At 39.7% G+C, this 24,574-nt stretch overlaps 2 protein-coding genes across 9 annotated transcripts in view; one reads left to right on the top strand and one right to left on the bottom strand.

Annotated features, from left to right (window-relative positions):
* Positions 1-1,018, bottom strand: part of ADK (adenosine kinase) — a 481,834-nt gene extending 480,816 nt beyond the window's left edge. For all 5 annotated transcript variants that reach the window (XR_014828152.1, XR_014828151.1, XR_014828153.1 and 2 more), the window contains exon 1: positions 911-1,018. Coding sequence is in view for 1 of the 5 variants with exons in the window: in XM_003359240.5 (XP_003359288.1) it covers positions 911-975 (65 nt within the window). In the remaining 4 variants the exon portion in view is untranslated. The remainder of the gene's footprint in view (positions 1-910) is intronic.
* Positions 771-23,977, top strand: AP3M1 (adaptor related protein complex 3 subunit mu 1). Of its 4 annotated transcripts, none has more exons than XM_084992872.1 (9): positions 771-899; positions 9,604-9,879; positions 11,070-11,241; positions 15,108-15,245; positions 17,535-17,620; positions 18,278-18,411; positions 19,519-19,726; positions 21,005-21,149; positions 21,876-23,977. In XM_084992872.1, exons 2-9 carry the CDS (start codon positions 9,607-9,609, stop codon positions 21,974-21,976), a joined length of 1,257 nt encoding a protein of 418 aa, XP_084848998.1. In that variant the 5' UTR covers positions 771-899; positions 9,604-9,606; the 3' UTR covers positions 21,977-23,977. The 4 variants fall into 4 exon arrangements, with proteins under 4 accessions (XP_084848998.1, NP_001230445.1, XP_005671119.1 ...); NM_001243516.1 differs by lacking the exon at positions 771-899 and adding an exon at positions 1,447-1,494 and having other exon boundaries at positions 21,876-23,975; XM_005671062.4 differs by lacking the exon at positions 771-899 and adding an exon at positions 1,463-1,904.
* The last annotated feature ends 597 nt before the right edge of the window (positions 23,978-24,574 follow it).

Here is a 24,574-nt window from a genome sequence, read left to right as displayed (position 1 = left end):
CACTAACCATTCAAACAGCATGAACACACCACCAGATCCCTTAGTGACCTTTCATTTTCAATTATGATTCACTCTTTCAGAGGTGAAGGGTAATGTTGGAAGAAGTGAGCTTTGTCTTGTACAATTAGGAGTGTCTCAAGAGTTCTAAATCAGTTTGATATGTCTAGTTTAAGACACAAAATTTATTGCCTTCCAAGGAGCATTTCAAAATCAGCAAAGAATATATATACTACACCTCATGTTTATTAGGGGATACTATATTAACCAATAAGCAAAAGCTGAAACATCAAATCACCTGTAAAGCAAAAATTAGGTGGAGAACTATCTCCACTACTGCCAAAAAATGCAAAGAAAGTAAGAAAAATCAACTTTTCCTAACCATTCAGGCAAATTCCATCCCCGCAAAGCCTCGGAGGTGGGGTCCCGGTCCCTGGAAAAGGGTCTGCAAAGGTACCAGACTTCAGTAGCGAATATACCAAAAATAAGGTGAAGACGTCTTTCCGCGAAAATTCCCCTAAATTCTGTTTTTCTCCCGGGGTAGTGCAGTCGCTACGCATTTTCCTCGTTATCCCCAGGAAAAAGGAGGTAGCCGCAGGTGACGCGGCTCAGGTCGGGTCTGGTCCTCCTAGGTCACATCTGCCCTGTGCGGACCGGCTCCCACATGGCGCCCACAGCCTTCCACCGCCAGCTCCGAGCGCCCCGCCAGCGCTGTGATTGGCCAAGGGCGAGCAGGCGGAGACTGAACTAAACTGGGCAGGCGCCGGGCAAAGGGTCGCAGCCCAGCGGATACGAGCGCTGGCCTCAGGCGGGCGGTGAGGATAGCACCCAGCGCCGAAGCCGCGCAACCCCACGTGGGCCAAGGTTAGCGGCAGGCGCCGTTGCCCTCCACCCTACGTCAGGTAGTGCTCACCTCAGCGTTCGCAGCGCCTCCACCTTCAGCTTTTTGGGCTTTGGCTCTTCTTCAACCGCTGCCATCTTCACGCTCCCACCTCACTTAAGCACCAGCGCACGCCCCACCCCTTCGGCTCCTTGGCCACGCCCCCTCCTCCCATCACCGCCTCCTTTCCTCTAGACCCCGCCCCTCTCTCCTCCCCCTAGTCCCCGCCTCTCCCGACCACAGCCATTGGCTTTACTTCTGGGCCTCACCCATTGGATAATGCACAGCCCCTCCGGACCCCGCCAGTCCGACTGTAGGGGCACCCCTAACTGGTTTAGACTGCGGATGAGCGCCTGAGTCCAGAAGATGCGAAACTCCCTATTTTTCTAGATTCTGTGTGATCTAGAAGATTATATCCTAAACTTCAAAAGACATATTTCTCATTCAGCGTCTTCCCGCTCGTTTAATCTTTCCAATACTGTTGGTTTCTTTGAGGCTGTTAGTCAGGCAATCTACCAGGCACCTCAACTGCAGGGGTCCTCACGACCTTCTCAGCTTCCTCAGCCTCGCTCTGGAGAGGACCCCGCATCTAATCACTGGCTGGCCCTGGTGTCGGGGTGAGTGTGAGGGGCTGGGAGTGTGCGGATAGGGGACAGCTCGAAATCTGGGGGGTTGACGGAATAGCCAAGGCTCTGAACTCCAGGCTGGGCTACGGAAGCGTCTCCAGTGCTGTTTACCGGGGCCGTGCCTCCCACTAGGCCTTCCGGTCTTTCTTGTCAGCTGGGCCGGAAGGGAGCGGTGTACTTGCCAGTGTTTCTAGGCCCTAGGCCCAAGAGGTTCTGGCTTTTTGGGTCCCTCGCCGTTCTCTGCCACGGGAAAACGGTCTTGTAACGCACAGTGAGCTGGAATACCGGTGACTCTGATCTCAGCCTCAGGTTTCTACTGTGGAGGACAAAATCCTTAACTGACCTAAGCGGACGTCCTGTTAGAGCGTGTCGCCCAGGATGGGCCTGGGGTGGGGAATAGGGTGAGGAGAGTGTTGCATTTTTTCAGAAGTGAGTTGATGGGAATCAAAACTGAGGAGGTGACAGCGAGTATGGAAAAGTGATGAATGATATGGTTTGGTGGATTTGTATTGAACCCGAAGCCAACGCTTCATCAGAAAGGTGGTACCTTCATAAAGTTAGGAGTCCTTACATGAAAAGGAAGAATCTTGTGGAGTTTGGGATATATCGAGTTTGAAACAGTGGTTTAGGTGGAGGTAATAGAAAGATTAAAAAGAAAAAAAAAAAAAAAAAAACCTTACAAGTAAATCTGAAAGAAGCTTTCGAGGTGAAAACAAAAACAGATGAAATTTCACATAATTTGGTAAGAAGTATTTGTCTTGTTTTGGGCAAATTTATTAGGGACATGAAATACTGCAAGGATCAAAGGACAAAGTTGAAGTCTGAGAATAGGTCGTTGGATTTAATGATTATGAAGTCATTGGGTTATTTGAGAAAACTGCTTTAAAGCATCATTTACTGAGAGGAGAGACTGCACGTGCAGACTAGTGCTTCTTCTTTTGTTTTTTTGGGTTTTTTTTTTTTTTTTTTTTTTGGTTTTGTTTTGTTTGGTTTTTTTTGTCTTTTTGCCATTTCTTGAGCCGCTTCCGCGGCGTATGTAGTTTCCCAGGCTAGGGGTCGAATCGGAGCTGTAGCCGCCGGCCTACGCCATAGCCACAGCAACGCGGGATCCGAGCCGCATCTGCGACCTACACCACAGCTCACGGCAACGCTGGATCGTTAACCCACTGAGTAAGGGCAGGGATCGAACCCGCAACCTCATGGTTCCTAGTCTAATTCGTTAACCACTGCGCCACGACAGGAACTCCCTGTTTCTTCTTTTGGACCATGAAGCAAAAGATTGTTGAGGTGGCAAGGTCCCTAAAAGATTTGGGGTTTGTTTGTTTCAAAGAATATCAGACACTTTATGTTTGGGAGCAGAAAGCAGGTAACTAATGTATAAGATTAAAGATCCAGGGAAAAGGAGTTAAGACTTGGGAAGAGAGAAAAGGAAATGGGATCAGAATTACAAGTGGAAAAATTAGTGTTGGAAACAACAGAGCACACTTTGACTTGAGACCATAGAAAAAGAGGAATTCGATGAATGAAAAATCATCTGAAACTTAACATACCTTTGGTGGGAAAGCTCTCTTGGCAATAAAGGTAGCCTTTCTTACCGAATCTTGGGATTTCTACATTGTTTCTCAACAGTAAACATAATAGATTATTGGAGTTCCCTGCAAACTAGATATTTTTAAGTAGCTTAATAATTATTAGTGAGTAGCAGATGGTATTTGTAGAGAAGAGGAATTCTCTCTTTCTATAGATGACTCTCTCTCCTATTCCACAGAGAAAATAGAAGCCATCATCTTTCTGCAGCCAAATACACAAACCTGCTTTCCTTCTGTTTAAAGAGGGAAAAGTATTCCTTTTCCTTAAGGAAGGCAGATCTTTTCACTTAAGTTCCCCAGTGTCATCCTCTCCCACATCCTCAGGGTCTTCTTTTGTTTATAGTTATTCCCTCACTCTTATATCATCAGCCTTTCCCTTCTCACATTTTTCCTTCAGCTTTTAAAAATAGTCTTCCTTAACTTTATAAACCACTCCAGTTTATTTTCCTGTCTTTTTATCTCCTTCACAGCCAGAGTTCTTGACTGTATCATCTACTCGCCTTATCTCTCTTTTTCCCACTTCTTGCTATTTATTTTTTGGCCCGCTGCAGTATATTCTTGCTTCCAGCATTCCACTGAACTACTACTGAAACTGCTTTAAGATCACCAATGCCTATGTGTTGAATTGTACATTCTCATCAGGGACAAAATTTGCTTCTTGTAAGGAAAAAAAATTATGCTTTTTATGTATAAAACCAATATTTACAGTACATAAAGAGATAAACATTGTGTGATATTAAAATTTTATGAATGAGAGGTGTTAATGAAGGGGGGTTTGACAAGGCCCATTAAGAGACAGTAATGTAAAGAAAGTTGAAAACCACTGTAAAAAATGGATATTTTCAGTTCATCTTCCTTTTTATTTATTTATTTATTTATTTTTGCCTCTCCCATGGTATAAGGAAGTTCTGAGTCAGGGATTGAATCTGAGCCACAGCTGCGGCAACACCAGATCCTTAAACTGCCATGCCAGGAACTCCCTCAGTTGTTCTATCTTGACCTCTTTGTGCCTTTTAAAATGTTAACCACTCCATTCTTCTGGGAACACACTAACACACTCTTGTACTAAAAACCATTACCCTCCCCCCTTTTTTCCTAAGCCCTCTTCAGTCACATCTTCTCAGTATTTTTTTAGGCCTACCTCTTTGACCCACATGCTACTCAAAAGCAGGAAGTTCCTTCTATAGGTTCTCTTCTACTATGCTCAGTCTCTCTTAGTCTTTTTAGTCTCCTTATGGTTACAGTTGCCATTAACAAAAAAATCATGATTCCTCGAAAATCTTTCTCCACTTTGGCTTCTGTCTGAAGCACCAGACCTATATATACAATGGCCTTTTGCATATATCTGTTGGAGTCAAATATATCCAGAATTGGGTCAGACTATATAGATCAGGGCTAAATCCCTCACGTTTCCTCTCTGTGCTCCTTCTCTGCCCAAACTTTGCTCAACCCTAAATGTTGCCCTTATCTTTTCATTTTACTCCATCCCTTGTGTCAACACTGGGCCACCACAATAACTCATCTCTCAACTAGTGTCCCGCAGTCCAGTTGCTTGATTATCTAATTTCCACAGTGTGATCTCTCTTAAATCTATGAATTGGACTGCATAAATCTGCGTAAAACATAAAAAATGACTTTACATTGCACTGAAAGTAAAATGAACCAATCTCTGCTTATCTCCCCCAGCCTTATCACTTCCATCCACTTTCTGAAGTTGCTAAATTTGTACTGGATTTCTTTGTCTTCTGTTCTTATTCCAAAGCCTTGCTGATTTCTATGGCACATTATATTTTCCCTGTCATAACAGGAATTACATCTTACTGTATTAAATTGTTTGCCTTCTTTGATGAACTCTAAATTCTTTGAGTTAGAGATTCTATTTGGTTCATTTTGTATCTCTATTGTTTATTATATAAAACACTCAAAACTGTTTGTTGGATGAATAATGGTCAAAATACTGGTTAAAAATCAGAGGAGCTGGAGTTCCTTCCCGTCGTGGCTCAGTGGTTAACAAATCCAACTAGGAACCATGAGGTTTCGGGTTCGATCCCTGACCTTGCTCAGTGGGTTAAGGATCCGGCGTTGCTGTGAGCTGTGGTGTAGGCCACAGATGCAGCTCAGATCCCAAGTTGCTGTGGCTCTGGTGTAGGCTGGCAGCTACAGCTCCAATTCGACCCCTAGCCTGGGAACCTCCATATGCCGCAGGGGGGAAAAAAAATGACAAAAAAAAAAAAAAAATCGGAGGACCTGGAGTTATCTTGTGGCCTAGCAGATTTAATGGATCTGGCCTTGTCACTGCTGTGGCTCAAGTCACCACTGTGCAAGGGTTTGAGCCCTCGCCTGGGAACTTCCCCATTGCCACAGACATAGCCAAAAATAAGTAAATCAGAGGAACTAGATTATTTTCTAGTCTCATTCTCTCACCTTAGAAATATAGCCCTTCTATGCCTCCATTCTGTTATATATAGAAGGAATACATTTTCTTTTTTTAGACACTGTCTCCTAAGGATATTTTGACTGCTGTAATTGCATTGCTTGTAAATCATCAGGTTAAGTGTGTTCAGCATTTGATACAGAGGTTTTATGAAGTGTTTAAGCTGCAGTCAAAGCTCTAATGGAACTGCCTTTAAACAGTTTCTTAAGTGGTTTTAAAATAAGCTGGGAGAATTCTATTTTCTACCTCAAATGTCTTCTAGGACAAAAAGATGGTTGTGGTGTTGGTATATGTGTAGCTTTCTCAGAAAGTTTATTAAAATAATGAAAGAAATAACTGCAGCTACTCAAAGGTAAGTAGCCAAAGAAACAGGCTAATTTACACTGCTGCAAGTGGTACTTGCTTTTTGCATTACACCTTTGGTCATCATATGGATAGAAGACATAAGCTCTCTTTTCCTATTTTATTGTATTATTATAACTATTTTGTATGTGTGTCTTTTTCTAGGGCCGTACCCACGGCATATGGAGGTTCCCAGGCTAAGAGTCCAATCAGAGCTGTAGCCACCAGCCTGTGCTGCAGCCACAGCAACGAAGGATCTGAGCCATGTCTGTGACCTACACCACAGCTCACAGCAACACCGGATCCTTAACACCCACTGAGTGAGGCCAGGGATCAAACCCACAACCTCATGGTTCCTAGTGGGATTCGTTAGCCACTGAGCCACGATGGGAACTCCTCTTTTCCTATTTTAAAGGGAGGCACTGTTGATAACTATCAGTGCTCTGCTTTTATCTCAGCACTAGGGACAACATCAGTAAATCTAGATGGTGAGTTTAATTTACTCTATATAACTGAGACCTGAACTACTACCAGTGAAAACAACTTTGGTGGAAACTTTTCCTAGAAAGAATTTTTCACTAGCTTAAGAGGTTGAGGAGTTCACGTCGTGGTGCAGTGGTTAATGAATCTGACTAGGAACCATGAGTATGCAGGTTCGATCCCTGGCCTTGCTCAGTGGGTTAAGGATCCAGCGTTGCCATGAGCTGTGGTGTAGGTCACAGACACGGCTCAGATCCCACATTGCTGTGGCTGTGGCGTAGACTGGCAGCTGCAGCTCCAATTAAACCCCTAGCCTGGGAACTTCCATATGCTGCGGGAGCGGCCCTAGGGGAAAAAAAAAAAAAAGGCAAAAAGACAAAAAAAAAAGAGATTGAGTAGGAATCTGGCCTCTCCAATAAGAAACTGAAGTCACTCACTTTGAGAATAGGCAGCTCTCTTAGAGTGTATTGTGGCAGTGAGTACCATGGATCCGTGCAGGCTATACTTTCTTTAGGATAAATAGTTTAAGAAGATAACCTATGTCAGCTCTCTTAAGTACAGATTTCTGCTCTAAATAATTTAGAACACATTTTCACTTCTACTTAAATAAGCATATTCTTTAACCCCTCTTAAATTATAATTCGCATTTGCTGCCCAGTCTAATAATGACGACCACTAGCTCTGTGTCGTTATTTAATTTTAGCCGCATTTCAAGTGCTCATGTCTGATTAGTAGCTGCTGTATTGAACAGCACAGATAAAGGATATGTCCATCATTGCAGGAAATCCGACTGGACACTGCTGCATTAGTGTTTCCTAATAGTTTCTAAGAGACAGGTAAGAACAAGAGCTCAAGATTCAGCTGGATCTAAGTTTAAATCCTAGTTCTGATACTTCCTGTATGATCTGAGAGAAGTAACATAACATTTCCAAGACGTTATTGTCTTTTCTGTAAAATGGGGATAAGAGCAGTACTTGTGGCATTGAGTCGTGAGGATTAAATAAAATAATGTAAGTAAAGCGCCTAGGATATGTCTGGCTCCACAATAAGTATGCAATCTTAGGTATTATTAATTTGTTTATCTTTAATAAATAAAACATTTTGAATAAAGCTGAAAGTTAATTATCACAAAGGATGCCATATTCTATAGCTGTCTCATCTGAAATGCTCAAATCTGGGTCTCATTGAGTTGATGACAAAGTTCCACTTTAAGCCATACTTTATATTTGAGATGAAAATTTTATTCCAAGAAAAAGCATCATAATGCAAGTTCAGTTGCAGATCTTATTGCTGGATACTCCTGTTCTGTTTTTTAGACATGTATCAGAAATTCCTGCTGTGGCACAGCAAGATCAGCACATCTCTGGAGCCCTAGGATGCAGGTTTGATCCCTAGCCCAGGTCAGTGGGTTAAGGATCTGGCATTAATGTAGTTGCAGCATAGGCCACAACTGCAGCTTAGATCTGATCCCTGGCCCCTTGGCATATGGAGTTCCATATGCCAAGGGGCAGCCAAAAAGGGGGAAAAAAAATTTAATAAATAAAAATAGTGTATCAGAGAGCAGAGGTGATAATTAAAAGTCAGTCGGTTCTGGGAGTTCCTGCTGTGGCGCAGTGGGTTAAGGATTTGATCCCTGCCCAATACAACACAGTACCTTACATCAAGTTTTGAAATCAGGAAGTGCTAGTCTTCCAGTTTTGTTCTTCTTTTTCAAGATCAATTCGGTTGTTCTTGGTCTCTTTAATCTCCATAAAAATTTCAGGGTCAGCCTTTCAGTTTCCATTTTGAAAAGGCATCTGATATTCTAATAGAGATTGCAGTAAATCTGTAGGTCAATTTGGGGAGTATAGTCATCTTAGCATATTAAGTCTTCCAATCTATAAACATGAAATGTCTTTCCATTTTTTTTAGTTCTTTTTAATGTCTTTCAGTGATCTGTAGAATTCCATATACAGGTCTTAGATTTCTGTTAATTTAATCCTAAGTATTTTGATCTTCTTTTGGATGCTTTTGTAAGTAGAATTGTTTTCTCAGTTTCAGTATCAGAGTAGTTATTGCTAATATGTAGAAATATAATTGATTTTTTATATTAGTCTTATATCAAGCAATCTTGATGAATGCACTTATTGCTCTCAGTAGTTTTTGTGTGGGAATTCCCATCATGGCTCAGTGGGTTATGAACCTGACTAGTATCCATGAGGACGTGCGTTCAATCCCTGGCCTTGCTCAGTGGGTCAAGGATCCGGCATTGCTGTGCGCTGTGCTGTAGGTCACAGATGTGGCTCAGATCCCATGTTGCTATAGCTATGGTGTAGGCTGGCAACTACAGCCCCAATTCAACCCCTAGCCTGGGAACTTCCATATGATGCAGGTGCAGACCTTAAGGAAAAAAAATGGTTTGTGTGTGTAAGTGTATTCCTTAGAATTTTCTGTATACAAGATAACATCATCTGCAAATAGAGATAGTTTTGCTTCTTGTCCAATTTGGAAGCCTTCTGTTTCATTTTCTTGCTTAATTATCCTGTCTAGACCCTACCATGTTCAGCATTTTCAAAGTGCTGAAAATGGACATTATTGTTTGTTCTTGATATTAAGGGGAAAGCTTTTGGTTGTTTCACAGAGGTTCTTTATCAGGTTGAGGAAATTTATCTTCCTAGTTTAAATGTTTTTGTCCTATAAAATTTATCAAATGATTTTTCTTGCACCTTTTTAAATAATTATATTTTTGTCTTTTATGAATACTGTGTATTATGTTGATTGAACTAACCTTGCATTCTTAAATAAATCATGTTACTTGATTGAGTTTGCTAGTATTTTGCTGAGGATTTTTGCGTTTATATTTTTAAGTGATATTTGTTTGTAGTTTCTTGTATTGCTTTTGTGTGTTTTTGTTTGTTTTTTCGAAACATTCTTTTATTTTATTTTTTTGTCTTTTTGCCTTTTCTAGGGCTGCTCTCATGGCATATGGAGGTTCCCAGGCCAGGGGTCGAATCGGAGCTGTAGCCACCGGCCTACACTACAGCCACAGCAACGCAGGATCTGAGCTGCGTCTGCAACCCACACCACAGCTCACTGCAACGCCAGATCCTTAACCCACTGAGCGAGGCCAGGGATCGAACCCACAACCTCATGGTTCCTATTCGGATCCGCCAACCACTGTGCCACGACGGGAACTTCTGTGTGGTTTTGCTATCAGGTTAATATAAGGATACTTTTTTTGATGTATACTAAATTTAAACTTTTTTTCCCTCCCAGAAAATGATCCACAGTCTATTTCTCATAAACTGTTCCGGTGACATATTTCTGGAGAAGCACTGGAAGAGCGTTGTGAGCCAGTCTGTCTGTGATTATTTCTTTGAAGCTCAAGAGAAAGCTGCTGATGTTGAAAATGTACCTCCTGTTATTTCAACACCTCACCACTACCTCATCAGTATATACCGGGATAAGCTCTTCTTTGTCTCTGTCATACAGACTGAAGTGCCACCTCTCTTTGTAATTGAGTTCCTACATCGAGTTGCTGACACTTTTCAGGTTGGTTATTCATCAAATCTTTTGAATTTAAATTATCCAAGTTTGATGAAGGTGGAACACGGTTATATTCTTTAATTACCCAGCTTTTGATGTGTAATCTCTCTGTCTCTCCCTGTTCTTTTCACCTAAGCTTAAGCTCATAAACATAAACCTTTTTTATAGGGTATACAGTAGTATACATAGCTTCTCAGTTAAAATTTTAGGAGAACAGAACAATCTCATAGTCATGGAAACTGTATTTTTTTAATGTATTATGGATTATGCCATCAGGAAATAATAGTGCCCTCCACGTACAGTTCTCTGAATGGTCCCAAGAATTTTTTTGGTTATGAAACCTTCCATTGCTTAACATTATTTTTTTTTCTTGGCCTCCTGAATATACCAATAATTGAAAACTTATCGGAGTTCCCGTCGTGGTGCAGTGGTTAACGAATCCGACTAGGAACCATGAGGTTGCGGGTTCGATCCCTGCCCTTGCTCAGTGGGTTAACGATCCGGCGTTGCTGTGAGCTGTGGTGTAGGTTGCAGATGCGGCTCGGACCCCGCGTTGCTGTGGCTCTGGCGTAGGCCAGTGGCTACAGCTCCGATTCAACCCCTAGCCTGGGAACCTCCATATGCCGCGGGAGTGGCCCAAGAAATAGCAACAACAACAACAAAAAAGACAAAAAAAAAAAAAAAAAAAAGAAAACTTATCCATGTTTCTTGGAGTACATGATCAGGACAAATGAAGTTTATAGTTCACATTCTGTTTTAACATTTCAGTGTATTTTCTGACGTAATACTTAGTAGGAATCCAATTCAATCTAAAAACATTAAGGAGGAGTTCTTGCTGTGGTCAACAGGATCAGCGACATCTCTCAAGCACTGGCACACAGGTTCAGTCCCTGGCCCAGCACAGTGGGTTAAGGATCTGGTGTTGCTGCAGCATAGGTGACAACTGAGGCTCAGATCTGATCTCTGGTCCAGGAACTCCTAATGTCGTGGGGCAGCCAAAAACAATAGTAATAATAAGGAAATTTTGAAGAATAGTATATAGAACTCTAGAGGGTTTTTTCACCCTCTGTTTACATATTTTCGACATCTTAAACAATGATTTGTGCTACTTTAAGTTTACCCTTTAGAACACAGAAAGTATTTAGCAAGCCTTTCTTCATGTCTTCTATTGTGCAATATTATGTACCTTTTGTTAGGACTACTTTGGTGAGTGTTCAGAGGCTGCAATTAAGGATAATGTGGTCATAGTATATGAGCTCTTGGAAGAAATGCTAGACAATGGATTTCCACTGGCTACGGAGTCTAACATTTTGAAAGAATTGATTAAACCACCAACAATTCTACGTTCTGTTGTCAACTCTATTACAGGTAAGTGAAATGCACTCTAATAAGAACTGAGCAATTGAAACTTCATAAACATTCATTTTTGTTTATTTGATCTGGCAGATTCTTAAGGTAGTCCGTTTTGGCCGGATTTGAAGTTAGTGATAATGTTAAAATAGATGTATATTTCTTTTCATGAAAAGAGGCTTGATTTTAAATGATAAAGAACTTTTGCTTGTTACTCTTGTATTACAGGTTTTTCTGTAAGACTACAACAATATTATTACTATATTTAACACTAAATAGTAAGAATGACTAAATTATCCACTTAAAGAGAAACCAATATAGTGATGACTGTTAACTAAATTTATCATGGTAATCATTTTGTAATATATACCTATATCAAATCATTATGTTGTATACCTTAAAATAATAGTGTTATATGTCAATTGTATCTCAATAAAACTAGAAAAAAATAGAGTTCCCTGGTGGCTTGGTTGGTTAAGGGTCTAGCATTGTCACTGCTGTGGCTCAGGTTGCTGTTGTACGACTGGTTCAGTCCCTGGCCCAAGAACTTTCATATGCTGCAGGTACAACCAAAAAAAAAAAAAAAATAGAAAAAATAAAACTGTAATCCATGAGGACACACGTTTGATCCCTGGCCTTGCTTATTGGGTTAGGGATCCAGCATTGCCTTGACCTGTGGTGTAGATTACAGATGCAGCTCAGATCTGGTGATTCAGCCCCTAGCCTGGGAACCTCCATATGCCCTGGATGTGGCTCTAAAAAGACAAAAATAAAATTAAATAAAATAATGAAACTGTAGCCAATATGAGGCTACCTAGAAAAGCATTTAATTTATATATAGACTAGCATTTTAATATTTAAAATAGCATTATTTTATAAATATACCAAGTCAGTACATTGTACACCTTAAACTTACTGCAATATTATGTGTCAGCTATATCCCAATAAAGCTGGAGAAAAGATACAACTTTTAAAAATATCATTATAAAACTGGCATTATGCTGGGTACCCACAGCTACTAGAGTATAGACAATTTTAAGACTATACCATAGAGTACATACTATCTCTTCCAAGTCTTTATAAATAAAGAAGATGTATTAAAAAGAGAAAGAAAATTAGCCTATTTGTCTTCCTGCATTATGGGCCTTGAACTTGTGTTACAAACTTCTAATTTTGATTTAATTCTTGAGTATAGCTAGATATTAGGTACATCCAGATGACAATATACTTTTGAAAGTATCAAAGTCTTCTAAACAAAGATTTCTATGAAATGTTATATGCCATTCCAGCTGTGCTACCCACCATTATAAATCCCTTTTCAAGGACTCGGAAAGTCCTTGAAAAGCACTAACATAAAAAAATTGGCTGAGAGAAGCCTATAAGGAAGTGATCATTCATTCCTTTTTTTCATCCTCTATGCAAGACTGGGTGTCAGGAGAAATTTAAGAAAAGATAAGATAGATTGTCTGTGCTCCTAAAACTTGAACTTTGGGTGGGAATCTAGAAAAATTGAAACATACAAATTAACAGTATAAGATTTTGAAAAGCAATTCTTTACTTTATAAGCAATATAGTGACACTGGAGGGTACACATGATATAATATTTAATGAAAAAAAAGCACAAAACCATAAAAAGATACTCTTAATAATACATAAATACACACACAGAAAAGTTCTAAAGTTTATGATATCTCCAGCTAAGGACCTATATATTATCCTTATTTTTGCTTTATACTTTCTGGTTTCTAAAATGAACATGTATTTTTATACTTGGGAGAAAAAAAAGTTACTGAAATACAGAATTAAAAAATAACATGGGAGTTCCCATCCTAGCTCAGCAGTAACAAACCCAACTAGTATCCATGAGGATGCAGATTTGATCCCTGGCCTCTCTCAGTGGGTTAAGGGTCTGGTGTTGATGAGAGCTGTGGTATAGGTCACAGTTGCTGTGGCTGTGCTGTAAGCCAGCAGCTACAGCTCTATATTGACCCCTAGCCTGGGAACTTCCATATGCTGCAGGTGTGGCCATAAAAAGACCAAAAAAATTAATAAAAATAATGTGGATTATTAAGGCAATACATTATAAAGATCAAGAGAATTGTTCATTGGACAAAGTAATCCCTCTGAGCTGTAGTGGGTAGCCCTAGGGCAGGGTCTTTGAGAGTTATTAGAATTTAGGAAAAGAAAGGAGTAAGAGTATTCTTTATAGATGGAAGGAACAGTGTGAGAAAAACACAAGTGAAAAATCTTTTATTAACTCATTTAACAGAGGCAGCGCTGTTTTTCAGTTGAGTAGTGAGATAAAATTAAAAAGTTCAGTGCAGGAAGTCCTTGAATGCTAGGCTGAATATTTAGCTTTTATCATAAAGCCAAGGGGAAACATTAAGTTTTTTGGGGGTTTTTTTGTGTTTTTTTTTTTTTTTTTTTTTTTAAGGCCACATCCATGGCATATGGAAGTTCCCAGGCTAAGATCGAATCGAAGCTGTAGCTGCCAGCCTACACCACAGCCATAGCAACGTGGGATCTGAGCCACGTCTGCAACCTGCAGCACAGCTTATGGAAACGCTGTATCCTTAACCCACTGAGCAAGGCCAGGGATTGAACCCACGTCCTCATGAATACTAGTCGGGTTCATTACCACCGAGCCACAACAAATGTGGGAACTCCCCACATTTAAAATTTTTGAGTAGGAAGATTAAAGCAGTGTTTTTAGAAAATTCGGGAAGTTAGCAGCTTGGCACCAGGAACGCCAACCATAACTACACCACAAAATTGTACATATAGTTTGACTACAACCACAGTCAAACATGGGTTTGAACTGCACAGGCCCACTTAAATGCAGATTTTTTTTTCAATAAATACATATTATAGTCTGCCGTTGGTTGAATCCATGGGTGCAAAACCACATATACAGAAAGCCACCTGTAAAATTATACATGGATTTTCAACTGCACAGGGGTCAACACCCCTAAACCCAACATTCTTCAAGGGCTAACTGTATATTTTAGTGAAATCAGAAAACCAAAACAAAATTACTAAAATAGAAAAAAATAATAAATGCAGCCTGTTATGAAATGTTTAAAGAAATATGACAAAATGTTATTTTTGTAATAGGATGTATTTTGGTAATAGGAAAGATAGATTTTTTTTTTTAGCTACTTTTCTGAGCATTTCACATGTTGTTGTTGTTAAGTATGTACTACTTTTGAATTGGAATTTTAAATTAAACAGAATGTTAAATATGTCCTAGCTCAAGAGTATGTGTTTTGGATAACTGGATTTATTTTTGGACATATGTCAATTTACTAGGAAATTAGCCAAATTTTGAACATTAACCATATTGCATATGGCTATGCCATATGTGTGTGCTGACCTTAAAATGGGGAAAAGACCAGAGTATGTTTTTTCATCTAGTTACTCCACTGAGGTCTGCTTGGCAGCATCTCATGTATAATTTAAGCTGAAAACCAAATGGCCTAGTTATCACTTTGTATTCTCAGTGGAGACATTTTATCAGCAGAGGGTTTTGAAACAACCAGCCTCTTTTTTCATCAGTGGCAGCAGGATGAGTTTCTCTTGTTGAGCCACTAGAATTAGGTTAGGTCACTGTTAACACACAGGAAGCAAAAGACGAATAAATGAATTTAACCTCGTTTGGCAGATAGACACAGGACCATATGGCCTGTTTCTATCTTCTAGAAATTTGATCACATTGGTATGGCTATGTCTCTAACAATAACGGAAACTATCCACAATTTCAATGGAGAAAAACCCAAACACTAAAGAAGCAGCTAAAGTAGTGGAGTTTTGTTTTTTTTTTCCCGTTCATAGCTTCTCTAATGACCATTTTATGTGTTAGCTTTGCTTTCTTTTCTGGTTTCTAGGCAGTAGTAATGTTGGGGACACACTCCCCACTGGGCAGCTGTCCAACATACCATGGCGCCGGGCAGGGGTAAAGTACACAAACAATGAAGCCTATTTTGATGTCGTTGAAGAAATAGATGCAATTATAGATAAATCAGGTAATTGTGTGCATATTGTCTTATTAGGGAAAAAACAGTTCAGCCGACATAAGCTGAATAGAAAATTGAAATCCATTGGCAGTGTGATTTCAGCAGAAAGGTGTTCTTTCTCTAATGGTTTAAAAATCTGTTTATTTTGCACAGAGGTTACATATAATTTTCATAACCACTAGTTGAGAAATGCCAAACCTTTGTAAACCAGATCTCATGCTGCCTTACTTTAAGCCAGCTGTTACCCTAAATACATTTCTCTCTTGCCATTTATTCAGTCTAATATTTATTGTATATATATTATGCACCATACCCTTTGCTACCACTTTATGTGCAGTCCTTCTGGTATGCTAAAGACCGCAGGCTGAACAACAGTACTCTATGAGAATTGTAACATTTTATTAAAAACATCTTATCCTACCCTTACATTTTATATATAGGGAAGCTGAAGCTTTGAAGTGTCAAGTAATCTCTGTTCGAGGACACATAGCTAGTTGGTGTGTGAAAATGACTTCTTGTGAATTACAGACACTATCTCTTCAGTGAGTGCCCTTTTTATGATACAGTTCCATTGTATGGAATAATGACTATACTATTAAAGAATAATGGCCCCTGCTTCTTGAAAGTTAATAGGTAGCTTAGTCTATTTCATTAGAAACTTGGTTAATTTTTAGGAGTTCCCGTCATGGTGCAGCGGAAACGAATCTAAGAACCATGTGGTTGTGGGTTCGATCCCTGGCCTTGCTCAGTGTGTTAAGGATCCAGCATTGCTGTGAGCTGTGGTGTAGGTCACAGACACGGCTCAGATCTGGCGTGGTATGGCTGTGTTGTAGGCCTGCAGCTGTAGCTCTGATTAGACCCCTAGTCTGAGAGCCTTCATATGCTGCGGCTGCAGCCCTAAAAAGCAAATATATATATATATATATATATATATATATATATATATATATATATATTAACTTTGGAGTTCCTACTGTGATGCCAAAGGATCAACGGCATCTAGAGAGTTCTGGGATGCAGGTTCAATCCCAAGCCTGGCACAGTGGGTTGGGGATCTGGCATTGCGACAGCTATGGCTTAGATCTGATCCCTGGCCGGGGAACTCCATATGCTATGGGGTGGCCAAAAAGGAAAAAGAAATTTTAACTTTAAAAATACATGTATTTTGGAGTTCCCGTCGTGGCGCAGTGGTTAACGAATCTGACTAGGAACCATGAGGTTGCGGGTTCGGTCCCTGCCCTTGCTCAGTGGGTTAACAATCCGGCGTTGCCGTGAGCTGTTGTGTAGGTCGAAGACGCGGCTCAGATCCTGCATTGCTGTGGCTCTGGCGTAGGCCGGTGGCTACAGCTCCAATTCAACCCCTAGCCTGGGAACCTCCATATGCTGCGGGAGCGGCCCAAGAAATAGCAACAATAACAACAACAACAACAACAACAAAAAAAAACACAAAAAGACAAAAAAAAAAAAAATACATGTATTTTAACTTCAAGAACACTAATTGGAAAAGATAGATGCACCCCAGTGTTCATAGCAGCATTATTTACAGTTACCAAGATAGGGATGCAACATAAGTGTCTGTCAACAGATAAATAGATAAAGATATGGTGTGTACACATACAATGGAATACTATTCAGCCATAAAAACGAATGAAATTTTGCCATTTGTAGCAACATGGATGGACTTGGAGGGCATTATGCTAAGTGAAATAAGCCCCATAGAGAAAAAAAATGCTGTATGATATCGCTTACATGTGGAAGCTAAAAAAAATACAACAAACTAATGAATGTAGCACAAAAGAATCAGACTCACAGATATACAGAACACGTTAATGGTTACCAGTGGGAAGGGGGAAGGGGCTATATAAGGGCTGGAGAATGGGAGGTACAAACCATTGGCTGTAAGATAGGCTCAAAAATGTACTGTACAACATGGGGAATATAGCCAAAGTTTTGTAATAACTATAAATGGAAAGTAACTTCTTAAAATTGTATAAAAGTTAAAAGGTTTTTTAAGTTGTAAAGATAAAATCCAGAGCAGTCTTACAAAGTTGATTCTATAAATGTAAGACAGGTTTGATTTTCCTTAGAATTATCATATTCCAATCAGAAATAGGTACAGGCCGTGGCACTCATTGACAAAACTGTCTGGACTGGTATATTGGCTCTTCTGTCCACTATAGATGTGCACAAGCTTTGGTATGTCTGACATCCAGGAGATCTCCCTTACTTCAAATATAGTGATAGCTCTAGTAAAGATGCAGAGTCCAGTGATGTTATTACCTTCGTTTCCTTCTTCAGGATCTACAGTCTTTGCAGAAATTCAAGGGGTCATTGATGCTTGCATTAAGCTATCTGGAATGCCTGACCTCTCCCTTTCTTTCATGGTAAGTTTTGTTCTCCTGTTTTGTAGCTCTTTACATACCAAGTACATATAAAGTACTAAATGAAAGACTAGACCTGTTTGTGTTTTGACTGCAAAGGATTATCGCAGATATATTCCTAGCACAGCTTCCAAAGACAATAGCTTAAAGGATGAGCATTGGCTTTATGGAAAGGCTGAGAAGAGGTCTGCCTCTAAGTAGACTAGAAGCAGCTCAAATGGCTGGCTGCTTCTGCAAATCTGCAGTGTCACTTTTACTGAATTATTGTTTGCTTTGTTGACATGAAAGGGCATTTATCTTGTGCATTATTATAGATTCATCATGAAAACATTACTGAGAACAGTCAGGAGAACTGAGCTCAGATGCTGTCTCTGCTTCTAACTTTTCCTGAATTTGAGTTCTTTGAACCTCAGTTTTTTCATCCAAGAAATGCAAATGATACCACTCACATTTTCTCACTGAGTTATTGAAATTCAAATAAAATAATGTATATAAAATATTTGCAAAATTTAAAGCATTGTGAAACTACATGATTGTATTGATGTCATAATAACAAACGTGACTGCTTTATCTTGATGGACCATATTAATTTCTCATATGACTTGAGTTACCATATTCATTATATTTTATGAATATGCTTGTCTTCTGTTTTCCTGACAGAACCCAAGGCTTCTAGATGACGTCAGCTTCCACCCCTGTATCAGGTTCAAGCGTTGGGAATCTGAAAGAGTATTGTCATTTATTCCTCCGGATGGAAACTTCCGACTCATATCATACCGTGTCAGCTCACAAAAGTACGTTGATGCATGAACAAGGAAGCTACCCATATATTAGTGTGCTGAGTAGAACACACTTTTCCCTGTTTTATTCTGACAGTTGGGTGCTAGAATTCATCCTTGCTCCCTTTAGTCATTGCTCACCAGGCGACCCAGGATGAACTGGTGAAAATAAGTGTCTAAAATAATCAGTATACCTAAGAGTATAGAGTAATAGTAAATTAGACACCTGAGAGCAAGCATTTTGGACCATGCAGAACCTGGGTAAGACCGTGGACCCTTGCCATAATTTTACTGTGGTCTGTGGACATTGTGGCTGATAAAAGGAGACAGACCTGCCTATAGCTCCCTCACCTAAGTGGCTTGAAGTTAACTCTTCTGTATCCTGAAGTTTAAGTGATTGATTTAGCACTGTGGGTTGTAGCTGGTTTGTCACTTGAAAATACCTGAAAGTATTTTGAGTAAGATCAGAATAGGACTTAAGAGCAGAGGAATTGTTCCTTGACCTTCACCACATAGAAACTGATTTATTTAGTTTGTAAAATTTTATATTTCTATAAGAAATGAGATCTTGGTGTTCCCATCATGGCTCAGTGGTAATGAACCCAACTAGTATTGGTGAGGACACAGGTTCAGTCCCTGGCCTTGCTCAATAGGTTAAGGGTCCGGCATTGCCATGAGTTGTGGTATAGGTTGCAAACATTGCTCAGATCCTTTGTTGCTCTGGCTGTGGTATAGGCTGGCAGCTGTAGCTCTTATTTGGCCCCTAGCCTGGAAACTTCCTTATGCCACACTGGTGCGGCCCTAAAATAGACCAAAAAAAAAAAAAAACGAAGACATGAGATCTTAGTTCATTTCTTAAACTAGGTCTATTTCCCCTAATTGTTTATACTATAATCAAGCTTTAGATTTCTATCTTAATTTGTAAACTTAATTCTCAGAAATTATATAATTCCTAGCACAGTGGTACCAGAACACTGCTATATTCAACCTGTCCTGGTACAGATAATACTGAATCTACCGTTCTTGGGGTATAGGATACTCAACTCAGGTTTTCAGGCCTTCTCTGGAGCTCACATCTTTAATTGTATTTGTTTGTGGTTGTGTGTTTCTTTCTCTTTTTAGTCTAGTGGCAATACCAGTATATGTGAAACATAGCATCAGTTTTAAGGAGAACAGTTCTTGTGGCAGATTTGATATTACAATTGGACCAAAGCAGAATATGGGGAAAACTATTGAAGGAATCACAGTGACAGTTCACATGCCAAAAGTCGTGTTGAATATGAACCTGACACCAACACAAGGCAGCTACACATTTGATCCAGTTACCAAGGTACAGCCACCTCAAATCAAGAGTGAGCAAGTGTTTCTACAGTCTTTATTTTGTGATTTGTGGATGTGAGGGCGGGCAGAGGGAAGAGTTTAATGTCTTGGTTAAAATTAAAGTTCCTAACAAAACCTAGAATGCATACTGTGCTGTGCTGTGCTCCTCCCACTGGCTGCAGAGGTAATCCTGCATCTGCTGCTGAGTAAATGAAAAGAAAAGTGAGACTCATTCAGTCCTTCTTCAGTCTGTCTTTACTTATCCATTAATAATCCAGATTCACCCACTCTTTAATGAGGAAGAAGATGTAAAAACTTTTTAAAAAAACAAAAGCATTATGTAGATATAAGAGGATATTATAGTAATTGTTCGGTTTTCTGTAGATCATTAAGACCTTTCTCTTTTTTATTTAAAGGCATTGTTTCATACCTTTTCACAGGGGATATTGATTAGGAAAGCTGCCTTCTCACCCTACATATATTTGCCTCTAGAACAGAAACTTCATAAAAGATTATTTTTCTCTCTGCTTACTGCTTGGAATATGATTCTTTTCCACAGTAGAGTCATTGAGCTGCCTGGTAAATGAAAAGGCATATTTTTTTTAATAAAACCATAGAATGTTAAAGATCATCTAATCTAGTCCTAAGGATTGGAACAATCTCCCCAAAGACTAAACAGGGCTGAGAAATAAAGGGGGAGCTCCAGAACCCTGGCCTTTCATTCAAGCATCAACCGTAACAGCTTCACTTTCTCATCTGTTACTTTCTCATCTGTTAAGATTTCATTTGAACAAAGGGTTTCATCACTGAAAGTTTAAAAACACTGATTAGGCCCATCTTCTCATTTTACGGAAAAATAAACTTAGGCCCAGAGAGAAATAGTAAAGGTGATACAGTGGAAAGAACAGAAGCCTTAGGTTCAAATCCCAACCTTGCCTCTAAACTAGCTGTGTGACCTTGAGCAAGTCATTTGACCTCAGGGCCTTAGTTTCCTCACCTGTAAAAAAAAGACAGATTTACAGCACAGACGTCTATAAGATGTGCTATGCGAACAGTGCTAAGCACAGTACTGTATCCAAAAGACGCTCAACAAACATTGGTTCTCTACCCTCACTCCCCATTCAGAGTCACAGAACTAATTAATGATACAATCCGGTGGAAATCCCAGGTCTCTTGGTTTCCAAAACATTGCTTTATTTTTTACACAAGTTTATGGTAACTCTGAACCTTGTCTTTGAACATTTGTCTTTAATAAATAGAGTGTTTTGGGTTTTTATGTCTTTTTAAGGTACTAACGTGGGATGTGGGAAAAATTACTCCACAAAAGCTCCCAAGTCTTAAAGGACTGGTAAACTTACAGTCTGGGGCACCCAAGCCAGAAGAGAATCCAAACCTCAACATACAGTTCAAGATCCAGCAGCTTGCTATTTCAGGTAAGGAGAAGTTTGACTTGCGTTTAAGGGTAATTAGGTTTTGCTGAAGTTAACTATTAGGAGCTTAGAAGGGTAACTGGCATTCACTCTGTAGAAAGAGCAGCAGCTCTCATATGCCTTTCACTCTGCTGTGGGTGGTTTGGAGAGCACCTTATTTCACACAGCTTGCCTTCACCCCTACCCTCAACAAGCACAAAGAAAGGAGTCACTCATACTCATAGAAAGTAGAATTATCCTTAAAAAGACATTCCTTGCCTACATGGGAATCTGAGCTAAAACCATACCCCCATAGTGTCATAATCTATGAATGGTAGAAGAAACATTGCTTCCAAATGGTAGAAGGGGAGTTCTCGTTGCAGTTCAACTGTAGGGAACCCAGCTAGTATTGTTGAGGATGAGGGTTTGATCCCTGGCCTTATTCAGTGGGTTAAATATCCGGCGTTGCCATGAGCTGTGGTGTAGGTCGCAGATATGGCTCAGATCTTGCATTGCTGTGGCTGTGGCGAAGGCTGGCAGCTGCAGCTCTGATTTGATTCCTAGCCTGGGAACCTCCGTATGCTGTGCACATGCCCCTAAAAAGCAACAACAACAACAACAAATGGTAGAAAGGATACTAGTTAATGTCACATTGACTTTGTGGTAAACTGTTTGCTAAGCAAATATTGTATCAGTTTGTGTGGGCAGGATAGTAATTTATTCTTCTCCTTACCTATTCTTTTGACACAGGCTTAAAAGTAAACCGTTTGGACATGTATGGGGAGAAATATAAGCCATTTAAAGGAGTCAAATATGTCACGAAAGCTGGAAAGTTCCAAGTGAGGACATGAGAAGAGGCCAAAATTCCTCAAGATGTGTGTTTTCCAAGTGTCATTACAGTTTATTACTATTAGGTATCAATTGGGTGGGAATACATATTCTAGTTAAAGCATATGTGTCGAGCCACACATCGCTGATAACAAAGTTGCTCAGTAATCAGTGTAGGGTTCTTAAGGAGCATTAAGCTAAGGAAACTTTTGAATGACTTAGCTTATTTGTATCTTTTCACTTAGGAAAATTTTGGAGGCAACTTCCTCCATAGGGAGGCACCAGCTGGAGGCTGCACATTTTAACAGTAAAGGCAAGAGTCTACAAGTGGTAACCTCTCTCCTAAAACAATGAACTGGTCTCAGCCAGCAGGAGCTGTCTTAGTCTGTAATGTCATATATCAAGTGCAGCTAAATGTCTCACTTGATCCTAGCCATCCCAAATCAGCATCTGTCCCAACAAAGGAAAAATTCCCCCCACCCCAAAAAGTTTACAAAAAACTGCCTCTTTGAGTGTTTGCCTTATTCACCTTTTCACTTGTGCCATTAAGCAAGCACTGTAGCAAAAGCCACTCCACATGGCCCTGGCAGGGAACACTGCTGCTCCATGCTCCATTCTCACTGTACTTGGTATTGTATTTTTTATAAATAAGATTTTTTATTAAAGCTCAGATTTTGATTTACAGGGACCTTGCTGCAGTAAGTTCCATCTCAGTTTTATGTCACTTGGTTCAGCTGTTAGCATAGTAAAGATCATTTGTATCAAAGGGGCAAATGCTTTAAGGGAATAAAAGGGAACACTACTTCTGCTTTTAGGAACTTAGTGCAAGCACAAGTATTTGGGATTTTAAGCAAATTAATGTATAAAAGAGAAACTGAAGTGAGCCTTTGCCATCTTCATGTTTTATAAAGCTTATCCAGTACCACTTAACCTAGTTAGCCTCAAGGCCTCATGTCCTGTTCAGCTAAAGTTAGAAAACATGCCTGCCTATCATCTATCTTTTTTTTACTCTTTGATCCTTTTGTTGTTGTTCTGTTGTTTGCCTATTCCTTGTCTTCAGGGGAACTCCCTTTTCCTATTGTGTGCTTCTCAAAACTATAGTTAGTAGACTCCTTCCTGAATCTATTGTAATTTTCACACCAGTACTTTGAACCTTAATGTCTCTACTGTACTGACAAGAGTATGTGTACGTACATTGTAATGAGGTGGAAACAAAATCTTCAGTAACATTGATAAACCTGCATTGATCTTCATGGTTGGCAAGTCAGTCTACAACTGTTATCATTTCATTTAACTCGACTGACTTAGAAGTCCTTACCCAGTTATTTTGTTTCATCAGACCTAAAGAATGGAGAAAGTGAAGATACAAGTGTTTGTTCTTACTTACACTATTAGTTTTCTTCTCCTTGTAACTCCATTCTTTACCTTCTTCTCAACTTATAACTCCCTTTCCCTTATCATGCTAACAGTAGCGCCTACACTCATCCCGTTCTGCTGTCACGGCTAGTGGTTGGTGCTATACAGGGAGCCCACTGTACAGCGGCATTCGTAACCTTTGCCTGCCTAGCGCACCCAGCCCACCTTTCAGCTAATTAGATCACTTTTTGCAGCTTTGCAGTTTCTAGAGTAACCAATATCAGCTTGGCAGCTAAAATCAAGATGTTGACAAATATCTATTCCTTTTGCCTGTAAGATTGGTTACCTGGTTCAGTTGCTTTTCATTTTTACTGTCTTCCTTTTCACAGTTCATACCTCAAAAGAACAGTCAATACATTTGCTTTTCTTTCTGCAGAACCCCTTATCTCAACCTTCCATATATGGACTGTCTAATTTTCTTTCTGTGCTTTCTTCTCATATGCAAGCAGACTGTATGCCAAGAGTCCCTTGCCCCTAGCAATTTCTGTTAAAATTTTCAAGTAGCCTGTTTCCTTTTACAATTAAATTATTGTATTTATTAATTTGATTGAATCCAGTAAGTCCTTTCTCTAGTCCTGGCCATACTGTCAATAAAATGATGAAAGTAATAAGTTGATTTTTTCACTTGACTGTTAATTGAGCATTCTCAGATGGGCATGCCTCAGTGTTAGCACAGGCTGAACATGATCACATATTTCCAATCATCACACAAGGTGCGAGGGTTGCTGCAAAGCACTTCCAAGTGCTGCTCTCTTAACCTCATTATGTTAACAGCCCTGTATACTTTCTCTCAGCATCACCCTCTAGCCACAGACTTAACAAAAAGTGTTCAAAGCTACTCTCCTTACCACCCCCTACTAATAACAAAAACCCATGAATACTTTTGTAGTATTGAAATATTTTTTCAAGAATAGAATTCCACATAATCCCAGAATAGCCCCGTTTTCCAAATTCTTAAAGGAGTACAATCCAAGGGCTTATTTTCTGCATAAAGGATTTACCATCATTTTATTCAAAGGGAATTCATGTGATGGGTTTATTCCTTAAGTGATGCTACAGAAGAATCCTTGGAAGATACTGGTCCTGTTGTCCTTAGAATCATCTGACTTGAGAAAACAAACCATAATGCAGCACGAAGGCAGCACCAGTGAACATGCGGTAAGTTGCAAGAAGACGACCCTGAGTACTATTTTCACATGTTGCTG

Source organism: Sus scrofa, chromosome 14 (genome assembly GCF_054392235.1).
Source record: "Sus scrofa isolate SSC_HxYL_T2T_F1_AM1 chromosome 14, Sscrofa_HxYL_maternal_Yorkshire_Landrace_v2.0, whole genome shotgun sequence".
Taxonomy (NCBI): domain Eukaryota; kingdom Metazoa; phylum Chordata; class Mammalia; order Artiodactyla; family Suidae; genus Sus; species Sus scrofa.
This window is presented reverse-complemented; position numbering and strand designations above follow the sequence as displayed.

Coding starts and splice junctions, on each gene's coding strand:
- AP3M1 (XM_084992872.1), top strand. CDS start 9,607: ATGATCCACAGTCTATTTCTCATAAACTGTTCCGGTGACATATTTCTG. Junction 9,880..11,069: donor GAGTTGCTGACACTTTTCAG/GTTGGTTATTCA, acceptor ACCTTTTGTTAG/GACTACTTTGGTGAGTGTTC. Junction 21,150..21,875: donor CCAGCAGCTTGCTATTTCAG/GTAAGGAGAAGT, acceptor CTTTTGACACAG/GCTTAAAAGTAAACCGTTTG.